Genomic DNA, 25706 nt, shown 5'->3' on the forward strand with positions numbered 1-25706 from the left:
GCAAGTCTCAACACATGAGCCAAATTTGAAGTGTTAATGCACAGTACTTTTTGAGTGATGAGGAGTCAAAAGTGGTTCCAAATGGTTCGTCTAAATATACGCACGGTGCAGTGCCCCTCCCTGGAACTAGGCTTAACATGCTCCCGCATGTCTAGAATATTAGCTCAATGTTGATTAAGTCGATTTTCTCCTGATGGGAACATGTAAGACAAAAATAAAATTTCCAATATTACAGACCTTCTAGAGCAGATGCCGCGAAAACTATACAAGATATAGAAAAACTTGACTATCTCACCTGTAGCAAATTAAATAAGCTTTTTTTGGTTCATAGTAGTCATGTCACTAGGACGCATAGTTTCCGAGGATTAAGCGAAAAACCGAAAAGTGGTACCTTTAAACCCCCCTCTCCCCGCCGGCTTAAGGGCTAAGGGCGGGGACTTTTGCTATGTTCACCTCCTAACTAGTCTAAATAAAGTCCCGAGGTCAGAAATTGTGTTCCATGGATTTCTCTCTACACCGTCGTTAAAGCATTCATTGACTGGACTACTATCTAGAAGCGTTCGATAGCAGCAGAAAATATTTATATTAGTATCTACGTCTCTTGTACCACATATTTCAAAGGAATCAGTAACAAACATTTTTTTACATATGTATATCAACCTCTTCAGTTAGGCGGCCACTTAGCCCCAAGACCAAAGTACCTCCGCGCTTTTTCTTAAATCTTACAATGTACGCGCTAACATTATAATCATTTAAAGCAAATAAGTTTACATTGAATTGAGTCAAAAAATGTTCACTTATACAGATATAATGTGGTTTATTATCTCCAAAAGTTTTTAGATACAATTCAAAATCATCTTTTTTTGATGTAATTTCACAAACATTATGACTAAAGATTTTTAGATTTTGTTTCGAAATTTGATGTTTAATAGAAGATTTATCAGTCACGTTATAATTATAATAACTTTCATCCTCAGTCACGAAAAAACATGTCATTACTATTATTAATTTCTGAAATTAGGTTAAATAAGTCATAAAAAATTGTCCTTAACGCCTTATTATTAGGGCGTCTTGTATAACAATTAAACATAATATTTGAGAAGTAGTCCAAATTCTTATTACTGTCAATTATTATAAATATAGGCCAGTAGAATTAAACACAAAAATGAATTAAATCGGAAATAATTCCTACTAAAGATTTTAGTGCTTTAATGGCTTCATTAGTTGCCCAAAAAGACTCACCTAGGTTTTCGACTTCGACGGAGCTGTGCTTAAGTGGTGGGGGCCCCCGAAAGGGGCGCTTTTTCGGTTTTCCGGTTATACCGCGTAAAGGACTTACCCTATCGAAAAGTGGTCTTCCTGACGGTTGAAGGGCATTTAATCCTGCATAAAATAAGACCAAATTCATATGTTTTGAACAAACCGTTCTCGTGCAAATGTTCGGCAAAGTAGAAAATATCTGTATAATTAATGACCCTCTCCACGTCCAATGGTTCGTTACCACAACTCCGTCGAAGTCGAAAACCTAGGAGAGTCTTAATGGGCAACTAATGAAGCCATTAAAGCAATAAAATGTTTTGTAGGAATTATTTCCGATTTAAAATCTAATTCGACTGGCCTAATAAGCATATTCATATTTACTGTTATCCATAAAAAGTAGATTGTTAAAGGTTTCTATACGGTGATTGAACAAATCTACCGCTGTGCGACATTTAAAGGTAGGTAACATGATGATAACATTTGTATGTTGTTCCATTAATATTTTTTCACGAATGTCGTTTACAATTTGGGAAAGGTTTTTTGACTCTTTAAAGTCGTTTTCACCTATTACTAAGACACAAAAATCGTCCAACATAAAATCATGTAGTTTTGCATGTAATCCGGCAACCAGTTGGTTAATGTCTCCGCCAGGGTACATGTAGTGGCAGATTTGATGATTACCTAAGTATGATTTCGCTATTCTTAGAATATCTCTTCGTTTTAAGTTACTAAAAATGTGTATTCTCGATGCTCGCAGGGCCTGTTTTTGGAACATTATCTCTCCTGCCGACGAAACATTAACATTTTGATTTGAGGCCAGTAAGGGAGTCTTTTCAGCTTCCAGGACGTGTTCCAAAGACATGTCTTCAGTATCCAGCACATCTTGGGGGTCCATGTTAGGCATGGTGTGGTTAATGTGTTTCGCACTTTTAGTTTTCTTTCTCTTGCTGACTCTGTTCGTATTCAGGCATAGTTTTGTGAGATGCTGTACTTTTTTTACGTATCCCTTTATCTCCAATGTTAAACTATTATTCTGCGATAACATTGCTTCGATTTCATTCTCTGCTGATTGAAGTCGAGTTTTCAAGGTTGATACTTGTTCTCTTAAGGATTCCAGTTCGTTTTTTTGAGTGATTTCGTCTAAATCCAAACAACTCTTACTGCGTGGGAGGCCAAGCGAAGTTGCGTTGCTGGAGCCATATTCATCCTCATCATCTGATGTATCTGTGCTCGATAAAGAGTCGAAAGAATTTTTCACCGGAATGTTTACCACCAAACCTTTTCTACGTGTAGTAACGTTGTAATTTTTACGAATGTCAGATAGTTGCAGAACATCATTGGCGCCGTTGTGAAAGTCCGTAGGTTCCTCACTCTCTTTTTCTTCATTTAGATCTGGGGATGCAAGGTATGAGGCTATGGGTGTCGTAACTTGTGTGCTGTTTGATGTTTCAGAGTTTTGTGCAATGACATCAAGGGAGTCAAGACACGGGTTACTAGAAACAGATTGTTCAGGCTATGCCAGAGGTTTATAAACAAGAAGATAGGGGTTTCATACAGGGTGGAAACGATGTGATCACAAGATATCGAAAAACTGTTTGATCTTGAAAGTGACTTTCAAACTCGCTCAAACGGTATGAACAATAGGATACAGAATAAACTGGATTTATCCGAAAATTCAATGTACAGCTTCCATACCATTTAGTTTTAAAGATGATAGCTCTATTAGTCCAAAGACGTCCATGGGAAACGTCCTAATCTACTCTGCTGAGACCACATGGCCAAGTTATCATCGTTCATCAACTCCTGAGGACACAGTCGGTGTGTGCAGAGTGTGTGTGATAGTGTAGTTGGGTACTTGTGCCGGCGTCACCAAGCGAAAATTTTAGGCTAAGTAAGTATCATGTTCTTCTTCTCCGTCGCTACACTCTTGCCAGAGTGGTCGTGGTCGTTACACTCGGTCCGGTGGAAAGCCTCACAATAATTCGCCATTCCTCCCGCACTACAGCCTTTCTTGAGCACTCGTGGAGTGGAACATTGAGTTGGTCACGGGCCACGGCCATGCTAAATATGTTTATTTATGACTAGCTGACCCGGCGAACTCTGTTCCGCCTTAAAGGCAATAAATAAGCCATCGCAATTTTTCCTTATTTGCTCACCGTTTAGACCTACCCTGGACTACAACAAACATTTTAAAACCAAAATCAGCTCAATCGGCCCAGCCGTTCTCGAGTTATAAATAGACTAACGAACATCAATTCATTTTTATTTATATAGATAGATAGACTAGCTGACCCGGCGAACTTCGTACCGCCTTAGCGTAGAGATTTTCTTTATATTTATTTCCGTAAAAACCTTGTACAGAGTATTAGAAAACTACAAAAAAAATCAGCCAAATCGGTCAAGCCGTTTTCATGTTATGTCGTGACAACGGAAAACGGGTTTCATTTTTATTATTATTACAAGCTTTATATTGACTTCACTTGTCAGTATGTGTGGGACAAATCTTGCAATTGAATTTAAGACCACTTCTCCTCAACCGATTGAGCTGAAAGGTATACTTATGTAAGTACAATGACAATGCAATATTATGGTACCATTGAGCTGGTCTGATGATGGAGTCAGGAGGTGGCCATAGGAACTCCTAAACGAAACGGCGGAAACTTATCGAGCTTGGGTTCGTTGGATTCGACTTCCCGAGCACTTTTATGCTAAATGATGACCAGGCCCAGATATTGAGATAGTTACAAGTAAAAAGTGTAAAATAAAATTATAACAAAAAAAAACTTTTTTAAAAACAAGCTTTATCCTGAAATGCAGTTGTACTAAAACGAAAAAAATAATTGTATGATAGGTTCAAAGAATTTCGAAAGCTTGTATCGCGCATGGAATTTATTCCTCTTTTTTTCTGTTTGCGCTACAAGCTTTCGAAATTCTTTGAACCTATCATACAATTATTTTTTTCGTTTTAGTACAACTGCATTTCAGGATAAAGCTTGTTTTTAAAAAAGTTTTTTTTTGTTATAATTTTTTATATATATAGAAGAAGATAAGCAGGTGCAAATTAAAAACCAATATCAGTACCTACTCTTGAACGACCTTGTTGCATTTCTAATTGCGTTTTAATGTAATTACTTATCACGATGACAGATTTTATCAAAGAATTAAATAAGTATTATAAAAAATCAAAATCTTAATGAGTTTCTTCCGCCTAGGGTTGCCAGGTCCTAAAACACAAAAGCCGGACTCTGTGCTTTATTTGGCCGGACATTTTACCCTAAAAGCCGGACATGTCACGGGGGGGGGGGGGTGAAATTAGTGTCATAGCTTACGAGTGAATACATCATCATCGGGGTTGCCCAACATCCTGATGCGTGCGCTTGATATTATTCTGTAGCTCGACTTTCGCCTGGCGCGGCAACCACATAAAAAGCCTAACAAAAGCCGGACAGGCCGGACAAGACAATTTTTGGCCGGACACGACCGTAAAAAGCCTAACATGTCCGGCTTTACCCTACTTCCGCCACTACTTCTCAGCACCAGCCCATATGTTGTCCCGAAGTGGTGTAGGGCAAGCTATATTTGGGATGTGTATAAGTGCCCTAGAAAGGGCCTATGTACTTAATATTTTTTTGGATAATTGAATAATGAACAAATTTCAATTTGAATTTGACCTACCAACCGGCCTTTGTGGAAATCATTGGAGGAGGCCTCTATGTTCAGCAGTGGACGTCCTATGGCTGAAATGATGATGATGAGGCTCTCAAAGAGCACTTTTACACGTCCCAACCCTACCACTGCTTCGGGACAGTAATATGGGCCAGTGCTGAGAAGAAGCAGCGCAAGGAATTCAGTCTCTAGTTACTGTCTACCTGTAGGTACGAGTAGATAGCTGTTCGCAAAATCTATACTTATAATAAATCTGTAGAGAGGTCAAAAATCAAAAATCAAAAAAATCAAAAAATATTTATTCAGTTTAGACCACAAGTGGCACTTATGAACGTCAATAGAAAATAATAAAAAAAGAAAAGGTAGCCCTTATGGGGCACTTTACATGTCTCCTTATCTTTTGGGCCCTACCAGCGCTTCGAGACAAACATATGGCAAGTGCTGAGAAGAAACGCCGGAACAAACTCAGTCACCACTTATTGCCAGGAATTATCTAACGGTAAGAATAGTCAAATTTAAGTACATCAAATATGTGCAGACTGAACTGACCACGCATCCTTGTCATCAATATAGTCTCGAACCTTGTAGTACCCTTTGGACATAAGGGTATTTTTTATATGTATCTTAAATTTGTTTATTGGCAATTCGACAAGGTTGTGTGGTATTTTGTTAAATATGGTAATACATTTCCCCAAGAATGAATTACCTATCTTATGCAACCTAAATGATGGAACAGCAAGTTTATTCTTATGTCTCGTGTTAAATGAGTGGACGTCACTTTTCTTAGTAAATAAATGTATATGTTTACGGACATACATAATGTTATCAAATATGTATTGCGAAGCCACAGTCAATATATTGATTTCTTTAAAAACTTCTCTAAGCGAGTCACGTGGTTTAAGACCGTATATTGCCCGAACAGCTCTTTTCTGTAAAATGAAAATTGATTCTATGTCTGCTGCTGAGCCCCACAGTAAAAGACCATAAGACATAATACTATGAAAATAACTAAAATATACAAGCCTTGCTGTTTCAACATCAGTCAAGTTTCTGATCTTTCTCACCGCAAAGGCAGCTGAACTAAGTCTTCCCGCCAAGGCAGCAATATGGGGGCCCCATTGTAATTTACAGTCTAGGGTAATACCTAGAAAGACAGTAGAGTTTATCAGTTCAATGCGTTCATTATTTACTGTAATATTAGTATTAACTTGTTTGACATTAGGCATAGTGAATTTTAAACATTTAGTTTTTTTTGCGTTTAATAGCAAATTATTAGTTGTAAACCAGTCTAATACTTTGGAAAGAGCATTATTCACGTCGTCAAATATTTCCTGACGCCTGTCAGTTTTAAAAATTAAAGAAGTGTCATCAGCAAATAATACTATCTCACAAAGGTCCTTTGAATAAAAAGGTAGATCATTTATATAAATCAGAAAGAGCAATGGTCCCAGTATTGAGCCTTGGGGCACTCCCATTTTTAGGGGGGCGCCCGAAGAGTTAGTTCCGTGAATATTTACTTTTTGTAATCTGTCTGAGAGGTAAGAGTGTAATAGGCTTAAGGCCTTGCCTGATACGCCATAATGTTCTAGCTTAAATAACAGAGTTTGATGATCAACACAGTCAAACGCCTTCGATAAGTCACAAAATACACCAATAGCATCCTTTTTCTCCTGCCAAGCATCGAAAATGTGTTTGATAAGAGCAACCCCTGCATCGGTCGTACTTTTCCCTTTTGTGAACCCATATTGTTTTTCATGAAACAGTTTATTTAAGTTAAAATGAGACAGTAGTTGATTGAAAATAATTTTTTCAAATATTTTACTGAGCGCAGGTAGTATCGATATAGGTCTAAAGTTGGATGGGTCACTTTTGTCTCCTGCTTTAAATAATGGTATGATTTTACTATGTTTCATCAGGGTAGGGAACTGACCTTCGTTAATACATTCATTAAAGATATGAGCTAAATGGGGAGCTATAAGAGGAATGATGGGTTTTATTATGTCTGTTGATATGCCCCATATATCCTCTGTCTTTTTTATATTTAGTTCTTTGAAAGTTTTTATAATAACTATGGGGTCTATTTGTCTAAATTTTAATGGGCTATTGCAAACATCAACACAACCCTCGAGAAGAGACATTGCCTGATATGAACATGAATTAAGATTGCTTGTTGTTATGATTGGTACATTTGAGAAGTAACCTTCGAATGCGTTTGCTACCTTATCATTGCATTTAATATACTTATTATCAATTTTTAATGCGAATGTGTCATCCCGAGATATAATTCTACAAGTTTCTTTATTAATACAATTCCAAGTAGCTTTAATTTTGTTGCCAGAGTTTTTAATTTTGTCACGTATGTAAATAGATTTTGCCATGGTACAAACTTGTTTAAAAACTTTTGAGTATTTTTTTACATATTCTATAAAGTCCGGGTCGCTACTATAGGCTTTTCTACCATATAATTCAAACATTTTTTTCCTACTAATATAAATACCTACTGTAGCCCAGTCATTGAATTTAGTTTTATTGTTTTTAATAATAATTGTTTTCTTAGGAAAAGTTTTATTGAACTCATTTTTAATTAATTCAAATAATTGCTCATATAAAATATTTATACTACAGTTAAAATAATGCAAAAGTGGGACCTTATTAGATATTTGAGATTTAAATTTGTCTTTCTGGGATGCAGTGACTGGTCTATATTCTATTTCCTTGCTCGATGGCACAAAATGGTGTTGAAATGACACTATTTGACCGCAATGATCAGAATTAACAAAATTTATTATTGATTTCTCTAGCACTAAGCAGTTACAGAATATATTGTCTAAGCAAGTAGCTGATGTTGGAGTCACCCTAGTTGGTTCAGAGAAAAGATTTAACAAGTTAAAAGATTTGAATAAATTTAAAAACCGTATTGAAAGAGAGGAATCTTCTATTATATTAATATTAAAGTCTCCACATACAACTACTTTCTTTGAACTATTACACACTCTTCTAAGTACCTCTTCCATTGTGGTTTCAAATAATTCATAGTTACTAGATGGGGGTCTATATACACATACAATAACATAGTCGTCCAGTTCTGCACATGACAGCTCAATAGTTCGCTCGACAGAGAGAGATACAATATCTTTACGCTCTTTACATTTTAATTTATCATTGATTAATATTAGTGACCCTCCACGAATAGCTAACTCTCTAGTGAATGAACTAATAAGCTTATAATTATTAATGCTCAGCATTAGTTCATATTGCTGGTCAATAGGGATGTTTCCTGGGTCAAAAAGCAAGAGTTTTAATTAGTCCGTCAGTTAACTTATCAAAAAATACTCTACACGTATTTTTCACTTTTTCAAACTAATGAAAATTTAAAGAGATAAAGCGCGCCAAAGTTCATAAGAAGAAGCCCGTGACGTCAATGCTTGCATAAAAGTGCCGCACGTTGTGACGTCGTGCGGAACTTCAACGCACCATAACTATGTAATTATTTGTTAGATTGACAAATAAAAATATATGTGTCCAATATTTTTTGATATTAAACATGACGGACTAAAAAAATTTTTTTAGGAAACCAGCCTATTCTGTACATGAAATATTATGTTCAAAATAACTATCAGGGGGTGATTAGTGATCGATACTGACGCCAAAAATGCAATCAGTAAAATTTTTGTCTGTCTGTCCAGAGTCGGACTGGCCATACAGTCGAGGTGGCATTTGCCAGCCGGGCCCCAGCCTGCGCGGGCCCCCCACGGGCCTGGGTTGCGTGCATGTCTCGGAAACTATGCGTCGTACAAAAAAATTTTACAAAATGTGTAGAAAATTGCTTTGCCTACAAATACATTAATTTTTTGCCCTAAATTAAAGATTAAAGAAGTTATAAGCAAAAAATAAAAAATCCTTTTTGCTTATACAGTGTGAGTCACGTTAAAGTGTACATATTATGAAAATAGATGAAACTACAAAACAACTTACAAAAAAGAGGTCAAAAAATTTTTGAGATTTTTTTAAATTTTTTTTTAAGTTTTGACCTCTTTTTTGTCGATGAAATAGGTCTAGTTTCATCTATTTTCATATGTACACTTTAACGTGAGGAATTTCCATTGTACTAAAAGTCATGTTAAACTAGATTTCACTACGCGTATTTTTTTTTGTAACTGCTAATGTTTATTTATATGCAGTGTTTATTCAGGCTGTAATTATGCGATAAAAGTAATTGATTTTTTGTTTTATCAATTTTGTAATAAATTACACCGGTCAACAAAAAAAAAATTATTTTTTTGCGCATGGATTTTACTTACTATATTCTGATTATATTATTATAAGCAAATTTATACAAAAAAGTGCGATTACAAATCGAAAATATTTGCTTTTTAAAGAGTTATAGCGATTTGAATTTTCTATCTTCATAGTAGAATGTCTCTAAAGATGTGAATGTGACGTGCACATTCTCATTGGGATATATTTATAAATAATTATAGGAGCTTATTCGCAAGAACAAGGGGCACGCTTTCATCAAAATATAGTGGGATTTGAGAGACAACGTTACCAAGGCCAGTAAACTGAAAGCATTATAGGGTTAGATTTTTATGAGAAAAATCTTCTATGGAACATGACAGGAAATTAGAACTTTTCATTTTTAATAAATATTTGGACTCTATTTTAAATTTTCTCTTGTGAGAATGAATCTTAAATGGATGTTTGGTATGTTTTAATAATTAGAAAGAATGAAAGAAAGAAAGAAAAAATCATATTTGGCAACAAATTAAATCATCATCTATGTTCATGTTTCATACATTCATTGATATGATTTTTTCTATTTTTTACACATAAAAGCAAATTCAGAATTTTTTTTTGTTGTTATTCTTATTTCTAGGTATTAAAGCAATAAAAATAAGCTATGCATAACCCGTGCGCAAAAATGCTGTAGACAGTTGTTATCTGATAAAAGGAATGTATATATTCTTGTAATAGCAGTCTTGTAATGCAATAGTAAAGTTCGAACCAGGCTTCACTATGGGATTGATTTTATTATTTGTATTGAGTTTTTGTGCCAGTGCGGTGTTCGCGAATGACGATAGTAAGATACAATTTTATCTTGTTTTTGAGATTAACAATAAGTTTTTGTAAGATTAGGCCAAAATTACTTCAAATTAATACAATTCACAAATCTTTTGAAGCTTCCTTCAATAGTTCAAATTACACTTCCATGTCCAAACTGACATGATTATACCCTCTACAGCAAAGCAGCTCTTTTCTGATTACCAGGCTGATTCAATTTCAGATGCTTTATTATCTGCAAATGTATCACAAATTATCATTGGGAAGTTCACTCTACCAAACATCATCGTTATTATTATCATCAGCCTATAAGCATCAGCAGCCTATTGCTGGATATAGACCTCTCTCAATATTAGCCATTTGACCCATTTGTCTTTGGTTTATCATCTAATATTAGCCACCTATCAATTCTTCTTGTTGTTTCGACATCAAACCTATAGCTTAAAACTCCGCTACAAGAGTGGCGTTGTCGGTATCTTCACCAATCAATGAAATTAAACAATACAGTTACAGTTCATTTTACTGCAAAATATTAGTGTTTGTTTAGACTCAAAGCTTTATTATTATGCCTTGGAATTTTATTTGCTAATAGTATCAATTAACCTAAGATATCCCGAAGGATTAGCAAGCGTTACGGTCGATGGGGCAGAAAGGTTCTGGAATGGAGGCCAAATTGAAAATTTGATTTTGATTTTGAATTTTGAAAAAATACCTACCGTGATGTCAACCCAAAAAATAGACAGAACCTCATAAAGATTACAGGATCATTAGAATAGAAATTTGAAAGAAATGATGATTATTTATGAACCTAAGATGTTAGCTACATAACACTGTAAGGAGACGTTACTCCTTACAGAAATAGTAGTCTGCTACTATGGCACATGGGCGACATACCGGACTGGCTTGGGCAAGTTCGACGTAGACGACATCGACCCATTCCTCTGCACGCATCTGGTGTATGCCTTCATCGGTGTTAACGCTGAAGGAACAGTTTTGGCGCTTGATCCTGAACTTGATGTTGAAGGAGGTTAGTGCAAAAAATAGATAGGAGCAGAAGGCAATCTATATAAAAAGTGCACTCGGGCAACGCACATAGACTATGCTTATTGCTCACAGGCACGATATCGCCAATAGCGCGCGAAGTGTCGTGAACCAGTGTACCTAAACTAGAGCGAGCTCTAATACCGCCCGTTCGAGAAACGCGTCTGTGTACGTATACAGGATGGAAACGATAAGTGATCTCACTCGATTATTTCTAAACTATACAAGATATCAAAAAACTAGTTACTGATCCTGAAAGTGCTTCAAGAGCTCTATCAAACGGCATTAATAATAGGTTACAGAATAAACGGGATCTATCCGAAAATTCAATGTTTCCAGCTTCCATACATTTGGTAAAGTCATATTATTTTAAAAACTACACATGATATCGTAAAACTGATTACTGATTCTAAAAGTGGTTCATAGGCTCTATCCGATGGTATTATTAATAAGTTACAGAATAAACTGGATCTATCCAAAAATTCAATATTTCCTTCTTCCATACATTTAGTACTACCACAGTCATGACACTCATCTCTTGACAATATTATAGTAAGTAAAGCCTAAAACCAATGTTTTCCATTAATAATTTTAAATAAGAATACAATTTACGAGTTTATTTTAAGAGTTTATTATTCATTAAAAAAAATACACTTCTAATATTGTGTGTCTGGCATACATTTAGTATGAAAGCTGGAAACATTGAATTTCCAGATAGATCCAGTTTATTCTGTAACCTATTATTGGTATCGTTTGAAAGAGCTCATGAAGCACTTTCAGGATCAGTAACCAGATTTTCAATATCTTATATAGTTTAGAAATAATCGAGTGAGATCACTTAACGTTTCCACCCTGTATAAAATGAAGTAGGTAAGTAGGTACAGATGATTGTCTTCTGTTACTACTTATCTATTTTGTTAGTCATCCCAATTTGAAAATAAAATTAACGTTGAATTATATACATTTTTGCTTGGTTTAGGTATACTACCTTAATTAATATAATTGTTACTAACCAAACAATTTCATAGTCCCGTAATCCCGCTTAAGTTTATTGTATTTAGGCTAAGTTTTTATCTTATCTTAAGTAGGTACTTAGTCCACCTAGGTGAACCATGGGCACTTTACTTGCTAGTGATCCACCTTTGCAATATTTGTCATCATGACTTAAAAACCAAACAGAATAGGGAATAGTCTCCAAAGAATTTCGGTATTAGAGTATTTCAAGACTTGTCTTATCAAAACGTTGCGTTGATTCTTTCATAGTTCAGTCCTCCTTCCTCTATTTCTTTGTCTTATCTACTAACAGAGTTTGAAAATATATACAGGTAACTTCGAGAACTTCACTTCGTTGAAAGAAACGAACCCGAACCTCAAAACGCTTGTAGTTGTCGGAGGATCGAGAGAAGGGTCAGCTAATTTCTCTATTGTAAGTACCTACTTACTTTTCCACAACTATACGTGTTATTTGCCTTAATTGTACCTCTTTTATAGTATTAATGAACATACTTAAGATTTGGAATTATCTACCTTCCGAATCGATTTTACTAACAAAGTAGCAGATAGTTTAATTGTATGTACCAGCAAATCAGCTTCTTAGAAAACGACTTCGTAACATACAATATACTTTAATGCAGATTATCTCTAAGTACCTATCAATCTTGAATAGGCTGTAAATATACCCCAATATCCAAACTAAGTAGCAACAGCAGCAGAAATAGGTGCAACCTATTTTACAATATTAAATATTATTGCAGTTGGCAGCAGAACCAGAATATCGGCAGAACTTCATCAACACCTCTCTGGCAATAATACTAGAGTACAATTTCGATGGTCTGGACGTAAACTGGGTGTACCCCAATCGCAGAGACACGGTGCATGGTGAAGACGACATTGAGAACTTCAGCACTCTCCTTAAGGAGTTGAGGGAGGAATTCGATAATTACGGTCTACTGCTGACAGTCTCTGTATCTGCTGTGGAGGAAGCTGCTGTGCAGTCCTATGATGTTCCAAGTGTTGCCCAGTATGTTCTTTCATGCTAAAGCAAATTACTATTAGCAAAGTTGCATTATTATGGTTTCAGTCCATGAGCTGTGAGATGGTTTTATAGTTACTTTGAGCACAGAACTCAATGTGTAGGGGTGTCAGATGATGCTGGTGAGACAAGAGTATCTGATCACTTGGCTGTTAATCGAGGGGTTCCACAGGGTTCAATTATGGGTCCACTTCTGTTCATTATTTATAGCGCGGACGTGGTTGATCATATACATAATTGTAAGTACCACATCTACGCTGATGATATACATTATACAGCTGTATATTTCGAGTAAGCCGAAAGATGTTCACTAAGCAATTACGTACCTCAATGAGGATCTTGGACGGATAACAAATTGGGCTAAGTGCAATTCCCTAGTACTAAATGGAAATAAGTCCAAATATATGGTGCTGGGTTCTAGGGATCAGATAAGAAAAACCATAAACAGGGGAATTAGTGTTTTGATTAAGGGGGAGCCAATAGAGAGGGTAACAGAAGCTAAAAACTTAGGACTTCTAATGGACGAGGAAATGCGCTTTTAAAAACACGTCAATAATATAGTAGGAAACTGTTTTTATAGACTGAAAGTATTATACCAAATACGTAAATATCTTTCTACTGACAATCGCATTAAATTATGCGACTCTCTGGTTCTATCTAAGTTCAACTATATGGACGTGGTCTATGGCCCCCGACTGCTGGCGCGTACCAAGAAAACTATCCAACGTGTGCAAAATGCATGCGCCCGTTTTTGTTTTTCAATCCCGCCGAGAACACACGTTTCGCCTTATATAACTAATGCTAAAATATTAAAAATGAACTCACGCAGGGCGTTGCACTTCGCGGCACTGCTTTTTGGTATGATGAAAAACAACACTCCGACTTATCTACTAGCTAAATTAGTTTGGACAAGGGAATTCCACTCGCACAAGACCCGTCGCTCCAGCAGCACTCTCGTTCTTCCGCCGCACCAAACCGTTGCCTTCCGGGGTAGCTTCAGGTTTGCCGCCTCCAAGTGCTGGAATGACTTGCCACCGCCATTACGTCGTCTGCAAACATTGTACACTTTTAAAAAGAAATACCGGGAACACATTTTTAACGAACAATAAATACTGGAGTAGGTTAGTTGTATGCTTACCTAAAGGTTTCAGACGATCAAGCACGGAAGTGGGCAAGACGATCGAGACTGCTGTAGCCTGACATCACTACTTGAAAATTGACATTTTTTCTCTCCGGACATACTATTTATAACACCATTATAACACCATTATAACACCATATTAAATACTTGTTTCATGATTATTATTTTATTTCTAATGACATCATAACTATATATTTGACACTAATTGAAATTCAATTATATGTTTAGACGACCAATACTGCTGGAATTTATTTACTTTTTATTTTATTTTTTGTTTGTAGGTGCGCGTGTAACGCTCTGAAAAATATGGGATGAACTAAATGTCGAATCGCGCGCAATCAATCATTCGATTGCACAAACCGGTTTTGCGGGCGTCGAGACACTCAACAACGCGTAACAATGTCACTCTTTACGAATATTACACATTAACAAATATTACTTTACCATTACTACACACACACCTATACAAACAGTTTTATCTTTTTATTAGTATTCTTTTCATTAGTATTCTTAATAAACGTAGTCTTATCATCCTTACCGATTTCCCGCCTTTTGTATTTATCTGTGCACTAATATTACTATTTATGTATGTTTATCTAGACAATTTTATGCAGCTTACTATTTTATTTATTTTACCAATGGTCCGTGACCCTCACTCGGCATGGGGCACACTGAAAACCAGCGCCGTGGCCTTCGTCACCGTGGGCCACGGCATATGCTGAGTGGGGTCCCGTTGCAGAGGGCATCTTGTTGGTTAATGGGTGGCACTGCTCAGTTTACTCTTGTTTTTTTCTTCTTTTATTATTATGTGCCACTGTCATGTCATGTCATGTCTATGTAATTGACTGTATTTGTGTGATGTCCATTGTAATAAATGTATCTTTCTTTCTTTCTATCTTTCTAAAGCTTCTAATATTTTACGCCGTAGATAGCGTATCAGTTGATTATTTAGAGGCTAATGTTAGTGAGATGAGCAAGGCAAATTGTGCCTAGAGTCTATAATCTATATCTCTATAGCACAAAGTATAATATATCGCTATAGCACAAAATTAACTTAGTTTCGGGTTAGTCAAATCAAATACCATTCAAAATCCTTCATATTCTTAAAACAATCCGCTGCTCACGCTGGTGTTATAAATTAAGATTTACACAAAATAGATAAATTACACTAAGTATACTATTAGACACATCATTAAAATTTGCTATTATCACAGACCAGTTAATGAATCTTGAGCGTTCAAGATAGTTAATGGCAATACATTACATTACAAGGGGGACCGACAACATCATAAAGGTAGCAGGAAGGCGCTGGACGCAGGCCGCTACCAACCGGGCAACATGGAAAGCATTGGGAGAGGCCTATGTTCAGCAGTGGACGTCCTATGGTTGAGATGATGATGATGATAAATGGCACTACTTATCTGTTCTACTACTTACTCGAATTCTTTATTATATTCCACTTTATGCATTATTATGATCTACCTTTCTTCACCAGGTACGTAGACTACATTGGCGTCATGACGTATGACATGCACGGCCCCTGGGACTCCGTGACCGGCCACAACGCGCCTCTGTTCAGAAGTGAAGGCCAGAGTGCTGAAAACGAAAGCACTCTGTACAACGTCAATAACGCTGTCCAGTATTGGCTTAGTGCAGGTAATGACCTTCAGATCTTCTTGGAGAAACAATACTTCGTAAAACAAGTATTTTATAGCATTAGGTTGTTTTGATGTTGAAGATGGTCTTATCATCTTCTCTTCTTCGTCGCTACACTTTTGACGAGTGGTCGTGGTCGTCACATCTGGTTTGGTGGCAAGCCTCGCAATCTACTGCCATTCATCTTGCACTGCAGCCTTCCTTTGAGTGGTTCAGTCAGACCAATGATAGCAGCTTTGATTTAATCCGTAGCACTATAATTACCTACTTCGCCTTAAAACCCTCCTTTATTATTCCAGGATGTCCTCCCGAGAAGTTAGTTATGGGGGTTCCATTCTACGGGCGCACTTTCAACCTGAGTGACCCTTCAGTTAACGCTCCAAATTCACCTTCCAACGGAGCTGGTCTCACCGGTCCTTACACTGCTGAAAGTGGACATATCGGGTATAATGAGGTACGTGCTGTTTATAAATCCGCACAGATTAACAATATTACAACAATAATATTGTAATAGGTAATAAACAAATTATAATAATCGACCATCTTCTTCATCGAGAAGTTTCTTTGACGGGATAAAATCCTTGAATGAAGATCAGGCATTATAATAATGTAGATAGCGTGATATGACCACGTAAATTAGAAAAACTTCTTAAGATCCTCTTCTACAAGGAAATATGTATAAAATAAGGGAGCATTTATCCAAAACGCAATTATTTTACAATAGCTATAACCTACATTATAGAAAAAGATGTGCCTATTAATTTAATCTTTTTTTGTTCTCAGTTCTGCTACATCCTCCAGAACGAGTCTTCTTGGACCGTCCAAACCGACAACCTTGCCAAAGTGCCTTACGCCTTCCTCGACTACAACTGGGTATCTTTCGATAACGTTGAGTCCATGACCGCCAAAGTGGAGTACGCCAACAGCTTCAACCTTGGCGGCATCATGCTCTGGAGTATCGAGACTGATGACTTCCACGGCCTCTGTGGAGAGGGAACATTCCCTCTGCTGAACACCATCAACACAGTTCTAGCTGAAGGCTCAACAGGTACGACATCCGAACAAGATTTTTCAACAGATGTGACAATAGATTTTGATTGATCAAATAGTAGTTTTACTACAACTCCTACACCCGCTGTATTTTTATTATTAAATTATTTTATATTACTTTGAAGTTTTGAACTAATAATTTAATGTGATAACTTATACTTTTTTGTAAGAATACGGGTTAGCTGTGATGAGAAATTTTAAATATTAACCCTGTGCGATTACAAAAGTACAGTCCGTGTAGTCTGCGACTGTGCTTAACGAAATAGCTAAATTATTACTAAAATATTTATTTACCATATTTTTTATAAGTATAATAATATTATAAAATATTATGTTTTACAATAACCTGTCAGGCACACAACTTGTTCCTAGTTGCAACCGCGGTATGTGTAACCCGATAGAAAGTAAAATATTAATTTATATCCTTCTTATTGTATTAACTTAAACTTATTTAAAATAAAAAGTTTGTACCTATTTTCGTATCCTGGATTTTTATAATGTTGATTTTGTTCAAGGTTACTATTATACTAGCTGCTATCCAAATGGCTGCTATCTTATTGTCCAGCAAATTGATGTTTGTGTTTGACTGAAAGTTATGAAAAAGAATCAATTCAAATAACTTCCATGATTTATTTCAGAAGCCAGACACAACCATAACAATCCTCCTCATCATCACCATCATTAAATATGGAAACCTAATTCCAGGTCCTTAAAAGAAGAATTGAAGACAAATTCTAGATCTTGTCAACTACTTCTGCCAATTCCTTCTTCTCGCAGTACTTGTTGGCTTCAGTCTGCATCTCTTCCACATTGCTCTTGCCTTGGTCTATTTCGCAGTAGTCTTCATCGTCTTGAGTCGAATACCCTTCATTAATCGTGTTGTAGTTTTTGCAGATCTGATGGTAAATAGTGTTGTTACAGAACAGAAGATTTCAAAGTTAGAAAACTCAATCTGCTAGTTCTGCTACCTAATTGATACTGATAAAAAAATGTACTCACGGCTTGACGTTTCGGTTGCTATGCCGTCAAGTACGAATACGAATACTGTGAGTGTTGTGTGTCGTGGTAACATCACCAGTGGTGTAACAAATTACTGTAATATTATGAGGATAATTTAGGGTAATGTAATAATAATAAGGACTCTTTATTGCACACTACAACAAGAATAAGAACAAAATATAAAAAAAAACACACGGACAAGTAAAAATAGGCGGTCTTATCGCTATGAAGCGATGAGGGTAGTTAAAAATATTCAAACCAGCCGCGAGCATAGCAGCCGAAACGTCTAGCCCAATTGGTTCCCAAAGTGGGGGGCGCGCCCCCCAGGGGAGGCACAAAGACCTTTAAAGGGGGCGCGGGTCATCTGTGTAGTTAAGTATAAAAAACCTGCGACCGCTGAGAGAATGCATTCCAGACTGCTCGATACGACCAATAAATAATCTTGACTGGAGGAGTGAGGGCGCCGAATTTTTTGTAAGTATGGTCGAAATAAGTTTTGGAACCAAATGGTCTAGCCGTAATTACATAAATTTAACTCATATAAAAATGTCGCGTTGAGGCCCGTGTCTCTGTTTTAATTGAAGTGGAACGCGAGAGTTTAAAATCTTATACTCTTAACTCTCATAATATCGTCATGATTCTTAGGCTGGGTTGCACCATCTTACTTTAACTTTGACAAACGTCAGAAATCTGTCAAACTCAATACCAAAAGCGGCGGTCATCGTTAAGTTAACGTAAAAGTTAGGTGGTGCTACTCAGCCTTAGAGGTTCTTCGCAAAATCTCGATGTAGGTACCTATATTTGTTTGTTCCCTTAATTATTGTCTCCACCCCCATCATTCAAGGACGAGTCCAAGGTCGCGCTCGCTATTAAAGGCGCACTCATGGGCGACACATCATGCACCCGGATGAGATAGCAGATATCACGCTCCAAAGAATCTGGAAATTTATAGACTCAACGGGACTAAGCAGTGAACTCTAAAGACAAGGGCTGCCACAATAGATCAAACCTGGTCGAGCTGGCGCAAATGAAGGCCCAAAACCAATAATAATATTAGTAAACTGGATCCAGCGCTTGGGAATCATGAATCAATCGGCCAATCTGAAAATCTTTGGGAGAGGCCTATGTTCAACAGTGGACATTGGCTGAAATGATGATGATGATTAATTTCGGCAGTTTAGCGTTAAACGAAACAAAGATTAGGCGGCAATCAATTTCCGCATTAGTTTTGGATTGGATAGTACCTGTAGTCTACTAGCGGCCGCCCGCGACTTCGTACGCGTGGATCCCGTTTTACCCCCTTCATCTATCTTACGCGGTTTAGATTTTTTCATACAAATGTTTTTCCCGCTAAGTCCCGTTCCCGTGGGAATTTTGCAATATCCTGTTGTAACTAAGCTTTAAGTTTACTAAGATACCTGCATGCCAAACTTCAAGCGTCTAACTTAAGCGGTTTAGATTTTTCATACAAAAGGATTTTCCCGCTAATACCCGTTCTCGTGGGAATTTCGGGAATTACTTGTTGTAATTAAGCTTTAAGTTTACTAAGGTACCTACATGCCAAATTTCAAGCGTCTAACTTAAGCGGTTTAGATTTTTCATACAAAAGGATTTTCCCGCTAATTCCTGTTCCCGTGGGAATTCTTAAGTATACTATAACCTGCCCAGGAGTATGAAGAATAATTGTACCAAGTTTCGTTAAAATCCGTCTAGTAGTTTTTGTTTCTATAAGGAACATACAGACGGACAGACGGACAGACGGACAGACGGACAGACGGACAGACGGACAGACAGACAGACAGACAGACAAAAATTTTACTGATTGCATTTTTGGCATCAGTATCGATCACTCATCACCCCCTGATAGTTATTTTGAAAATATATTTCATGTACAGAATTGACCTCTCTACAGATTTATTATAAGTATAGAATATAGAATTATCAAGAGCTATGTGACGCCTGAACAGCTTTAGAAGGCTTAAATGTCGACAAGTGTTATTGCCAACGCGTGTACGTAATTAATAGTTTTTTTACGTCAATAAGTTGGAACAAAATAGTAAAATAATCCTCGGGTATTGAATGCGATTTTACCGATTCTAAATCGATAATGAATGTCATAATGTTTAGTTTGTGCCAGCCAATAGACCCCAAAATATTTAAAAATCATTAAAAGTCTTTTCAAACAGTCTCGATAACTATTATAAAGATACCGAATAGGTGATGACTTGGATGGCTTGGAAACGTGGCCTCTCACTAAAGACCTTATACAGAAGCTCAAAGTTGCACAGCATGCTAGAGAGGGCTATGCTCGGTGTTTCCTTACGAGATCGAATCAGAAATGAGGAGATCCGTAAACGAACTAAAGTCGCTGACATAGCCCGACGGATTAGCAAGCTGAAGTGGCAATGGGCCGGGCACATAGTACGCAGAACTGACAGCAATGACCGATGGGGCAGCAAGGTTCTGGAATGTAGGCCGCGTACCGGAAAACGCAGCGAAGGATGTCCACCCACAAGGTAGACCGACAACATCATAAAGGTAGCAGGGAAGCGCTGGACGCAGGCCGCTACCAATAAATCTACGTGGAAAGCATTGGGTTGGGAGAGGCCTATGTTCAGCAGTGGGCGTCCTATGGCTGAAATGATGATGATGATGATGAACTAAATAGGTACGAGTAACTTTTCACGTTATTCACTGGATCAGTGTCAAAGTTATCTTCCAGTAGTGGATTTACCAACAGACTGTATGTGAAAGCTGGCTTCTAGGGCGGCACAGATTTTTCCGGCTAATTCGCCAACTTTTTTGGGCAAAGGAGTGTAAATCCATACTGTAACATATTAACCTAATAATTAGGTAGCTAATTGCTCATAAGATGACTTACTTTGACTTATGGTCCTATGTACCCTAGATGGGGCAGAGGGCGTCCACAACAGTCCTCCATCGCGTTTGGTCTTGAGCTATGTGTTTCATCTCGCTCCAAGTCTTGCCGATCTTCTTCGCCTCGTCTGCCACAGTGTTTTTTTTTTCTGCCAAGTTTGCTTGGGGCGACCACGTTTGAGCTCATAAGATAGGCCCCCTTAATTGATATTTATTGTCCGTGGTGCATATCTTTTCTTAAGGTTATTAAACCTTTGTTCGTCACCTGTTATCCGCTTTGCAATGGAGGGAAGTTGAACCTTATTTCGAACTCCTCCTATGTTTTTCTGATTAATTTCCTTGCTAGTCCAATGACAGTTTATCTTTCCCCCGGGACCAACTTTTTTTTTTAAGATAAGATAATACTTTATTGCCTTAATACTGTTTTTTTTAGTTTAGTAATAATCAATACATACAGTATGTACATTTATTTATAATTAAATAAAAAAAAAACATCACCTACTTGAAAAAATTATAGATAATATTATGAGTATGTTGATTAACTAAAATATATCAAAGATTTTATTTTATTTTTTAATTAAGAGGCTCAAAACTTATACCGCGGGATTAGTGTCCACATAAATACTTTTATTATTTTTCTTTTGTCATCTCATACCGCTTGAAAAAAAAGATAAAATACATTGTATTATTTGAAATATTTGTACATTCATGAACAAGTGTCTGGGGAAAAAATTATACGCCGGCGCTTGGTTATACTGATTTAATAAAAAATCACAGTCGTTTGATTTATAGTATATTTATAGTGGATTTATAGTAGATTCTAATGAGTCATTATTTGATTTGTGTCCTTTTGTGAAAAACATTTTTCAAATATATTATTGTATCAGCAGAACTCCTGCAGTTTTATTTAATAGAACGATCTTAACGCAAAAGTTAACTGAGCTTAATAAAAATTCTAAAAAATATTCTGACCGTACATAAAAACCACAGTAGATACACTCGGCATCAAATAAATCGCACCTCCCGCGACAAGCACTTATCAAACGTATGCATTCCCACTTCCCACCAACATTGGTACCATTTGAAAGCCTAGTTCTAAACTTCATTTCATTAAAGGAAAGGTTTTTATCCCAAAAATGTGTCATTACAAGGATCCAGAGTCACTTCTTCAAAAAATAGGTAGTTACGCTATAGCCATTTTTTATGACTATAAAACTGTTAAGTTGGGATTAATCGGTATCCATCTGTTAAAGAGGACACGTGAGATCTTTATTTCGTTTTATAACCATAAAAATTGGTCTAATTGATCCCAGAGGTGAGCCCAAAGTGAGGTCTATTTTCAAGTCACATTTATGGTATATGTTAATCATTTATTTAGAAATGAAATGTATTTTTCTTTAAGGATATTTATTGGGCTTTCAAATAACACCAATATTGTTGGGGTACCATGATTGTGTCAGGAGAAAATCTTTGAAGTTCGCGTCGCGGAAGGTGCGGTTTATTTGATGTTGAGTGTATATGAGCTAAAGCAGTACGGAAACTTAGCCCTTTCGGCGAGTTAAATACCTACACTTCAACTGAGTGTTAGGGTTGGCACTCTTAATCTTTATAAAATTAACAAGGTTCTGACTTACTTATTTATTAAAACGTTTATTTAGGTTTTTTAATTATCAAATACCTAATGGAATAAATTAATTGACTAAGTACCTAGTTAACAAAAAAATAAAACGTTAATTAGGTTCTATAATGATCGAATACATAATCGAATAAATTGATTAAGTACTATTAGAGGCCGGTAGAAGATATTCTATTCTCATAAATAAAATAGACCGGATACTTACTTTCACATAGCTATTGCCTCATTTTAAATACAGTTCATCACTTAGTACAAAAGCGCGCGGAGCAAATTACTTTATCAAATAGAACACATAAATTGTTAAAAAGCGTAATTACGTAATTTAAAAAGAACTATTACAAAATCAGATGTAAGCACTTTATTTAAAAAGTAATATTTAATCATTTTTACAATTCAGAATTATTACGAAGTTTAAAAAATGAAAGTTCTGGTTTTGAAGATGCCGAGTTCAAGCAGCCGTATACTACGCAATACACTCGTGGCATGTTTTTTAAAAATACAGCGGACAGTGCATGCAATAAAATTATAATTAAAAACACAACGCGCGCGACACTCGCGACGGATGGACTGCGAGGTTCGCTTAGAGCTCGTGTAAAGCGTGCGTCTGTGTGCGTGAGTCTGATTTCGAGCGTTTGTATGAAGCTTCCGTACTGTTTGATTTATCTACTGTGTAAAAACCTTTATTTTTTAAGTGCTTTTAAAATGGGTTGAGCTAGGAATGTTTTTGGGGTGAATAAGGAACATAAAATTAAAAATTTGTTGTGGGTAGAGTAAGGAACAAAATTGGGTTGAGCAAGGAAAAAATAATGAGTGGGTTGAGTTGTCGTGGGTCGAATACGGAATAACCCGGTTTTTGGGTTTTATGGCGATCAAGATGTAGATCCTGGAGGAATTGCAGCGGTGGGAACGAGAGGTGGTAGCCTAATAATTTGTTCTTCCAGTTTTTATTGTCACTGACGTGAAAAGACAGTGAGTACCCCCCATAGTTCCCCCAGTTTGTTAGTCCCGATTGTGGCGTGCGTTCGCGTTGAGCTGCTGGAGTTTTACTTCTTCCAGCTGGATCTGGTGCTGCTTGCAGGAGGTAAGGTCCTCACTGAACCTCATCAGCTGTTCCACGCAGGTAGGCTTGTTATGTAGAGCCTGGTTGTCCGTAGAGCACAGGAAGCGATCGCCGGCGGCAAGCGGGCGACACGGTGTTACGATCGGTAGGTATTTCAAACCCTTCGCCAAAAGGTAAGGAAATTTGGGAAAAATGGAAAGCGTGACGTTTTGGGAGTCTTGGAAAATGGGAATTGAGTATATCTTATAATAATTGTTAGTATAATTATCTCGGCCATTCTCAGATGAGCTAGTTTATGCGTGTCCGGGCTGTTAAATCGTTAAAAATGACAAATTAGAGACATGCAAGTATTTTTATATGTTACTTTACAACCCTATCCAGTTGTGCATTAAATCATAGGCCTTTATTTTAAGTATTTGTGTCTTAATTAATTTCATGAACCTCTGTTCTCTAATTACCGTTACGCGTCCGCACACCGACTTAATGTTAAAAGTTCGCTGTAATTTTTATGTCGTAAAGATTTGGTTTACTCCATTCAACATTTTAAAGAGTATAAAAGATTGTCTTATGCATAGCAAAATATCTTTCAATAGAACCATTCTGTAAATAATTAGAATTAAAAAACTGCTTGTCCGAGCGAAAATCCTAATTCCCGTGACGTTTTTTGTTTTTGGGCACACAAGCCTAAATAATAATATTTGACACATCATTTACGTGCGCGGCGCGAGCCCTTAGTTAGTTCTATTACCTGTAAGCAAGTAGACGTCTATTGCGTTGGCGTACCGTCGATGAATTGCGTTAGAGTATAACTACCATATCTTTGGTTTTCAATTTTTCTATTTACCATGTCCTTATTTTTAAACTAGATTTTTGAAGGTAGATCCACGTTGTTGATTTAAATAGAATCAGTACTTTGGCCTCCATACGTTATAGTATTTGCATACCCTGCAGATTTTGGAAATTTTGAAGAAAAACTATCGTTTTCTAATTTCCATGTACTAATTACCATATATTTATAATCACCGTTGTATGAAGTTATTACCTACAAATTGCACTCACGATTGAATAAGTATGATTATAAAATACCTAGACTTTCGCATAACAACTTTACGGACTTTTTCTTCCAATCTGACATCAAAATTTTGAAAAGCTTTCGTTAGAGTTACCTCGAAATAGATTCGATTTCATGACGAATGTTCAGCTTCAGTTGCTGCATGGTTGTTGGATTTTAGAGTATATTTTAACCCCTAAGGTAACCCCACAAAAAGAAGTTAGCTGGAGTGAAATCGGGGCTTCCTGAAGGCCAGGAGATGTTACCCCTGCGTGAAACATGTCTCGTACCAGATATTTATTTTTACTATTAATATCATTGATATTAACATGTTAAATCATTAATTAATTCTAATATAATACCATTAAAATCTATCCATGTTAACTTTGCCCTAAGAAGATGAGATTGTCCAACAGTAACACTTACCTGGCGTGATCACATTAAGAACAAAAGGGAACAAATGAACAGACAATGGGCCCTTCAAGACGAGAGTGTTTAGGCACTTTGTACCATCCTAGACTGCATCCTACCTGCTTTTTTATGCATGCATAGAAAAAAAACTTCGTAATATGCAATGGATACTGGGCAGAAGAAGCTTGGAGAACAAACTAAATACAAATGCATCCTAAGACCCATGTAGACGTATTATTATGGCATCGACCGGTTTACAAAGTCCACTGAAGTGATACCAAACGTCAAAGAGGGTGTAGAAAATTCCTGTAAAGCTTACAAACAAAGACTAGACCGTCGTGAAATCTATTTGCTGCATCTCTTCTAAATTCTGAGAATTCTGCATTCAGGCTCAAGAGAAAGCGAATAGCATCAATCTGATATAAATCTAATAAAGAATCGAGGTGACAAATCATGGGATATGCAGAGTTGGAACTGTCATTATTACAAATTCAATTTATTCTGGTAATGGGTGATGGCTGATCATAGATAGATTAAAAATAAGAAAAAACACTAATAATATCGTTTGTACCACATATAAAGCAAATAAATGATGATTCAGATTCTGATTCAGCTAAATGCTCTCATTTTAAATGTGACACATAGCCCCTTCTTGCTGAAACTAAGTGTTCCTGTTATAGCCTCGATTTTTGCAGTATACTGAAAATATCATGATACAATAAATAATAGAAATTAGTGTTTTTCTTTTTGCAAAGGGTTATTAAG

General features: G+C 36.6%; 1 protein-coding gene and 1 long non-coding RNA gene across 4 annotated transcripts in view; both read left to right on the plus strand.

Annotated features, from left to right (window-relative positions):
• Nucleotides 1–21675, plus strand: part of LOC135083396 (uncharacterized) — a 121929-nt gene extending 100254 nt beyond the window's left edge. Inside the window, exon 2 of the long non-coding RNA XR_010259595.1 lies at nt 20124–21675. This is a non-coding gene — a long non-coding RNA (uncharacterized LOC135083396). The remainder of the gene's footprint in view (nt 1–20123) is intronic.
• Nucleotides 9897–17945, plus strand: LOC135083388 (probable chitinase 2). 3 transcript variants are annotated; one of them, XM_063978130.1, is made up of 8 exons: nt 9897–10006; nt 10844–11014; nt 12354–12454; nt 12783–13048; nt 15697–15857; nt 16157–16311; nt 16641–16905; nt 17613–17945. In XM_063978130.1, the coding sequence occupies exons 1-8, from the start codon at nt 9943–9945 to the stop codon at nt 17618–17620; spliced, it is 1191 nt and encodes a 396-aa protein (XP_063834200.1). In that variant the 5' UTR covers nt 9897–9942; the 3' UTR covers nt 17621–17945. The 3 variants fall into 3 exon arrangements, with proteins under 3 accessions (XP_063834200.1, XP_063834199.1, XP_063834198.1); XM_063978129.1 differs by lacking the exon at nt 17613–17945 and adding an exon at nt 17546–17592; XM_063978128.1 differs by lacking the exon at nt 17613–17945 and having other exon boundaries at nt 16641–17389.
• Nucleotides 21676–25706: the final 4031 nt, after the last annotated feature.

This window comes from Ostrinia nubilalis, chromosome 23 (assembly GCF_963855985.1).
Source record: "Ostrinia nubilalis chromosome 23, ilOstNubi1.1, whole genome shotgun sequence".
NCBI lineage: Eukaryota > Metazoa > Arthropoda > Insecta > Lepidoptera > Crambidae > Ostrinia > Ostrinia nubilalis.

Coding starts and splice junctions, on each gene's coding strand:
- LOC135083388 (XM_063978128.1), top strand. CDS start 9,943: ATGGGATTGATTTTATTATTTGTATTGAGTTTTTGTGCCAGTGCGGTG. Junction 15,858..16,156: donor CCAGTATTGGCTTAGTGCAG/GTAATGACCTTC, acceptor TTATTATTCCAG/GATGTCCTCCCGAGAAGTTA. Junction 16,312..16,640: donor GACATATCGGGTATAATGAG/GTACGTGCTGTT, acceptor TTTTGTTCTCAG/TTCTGCTACATCCTCCAGAA.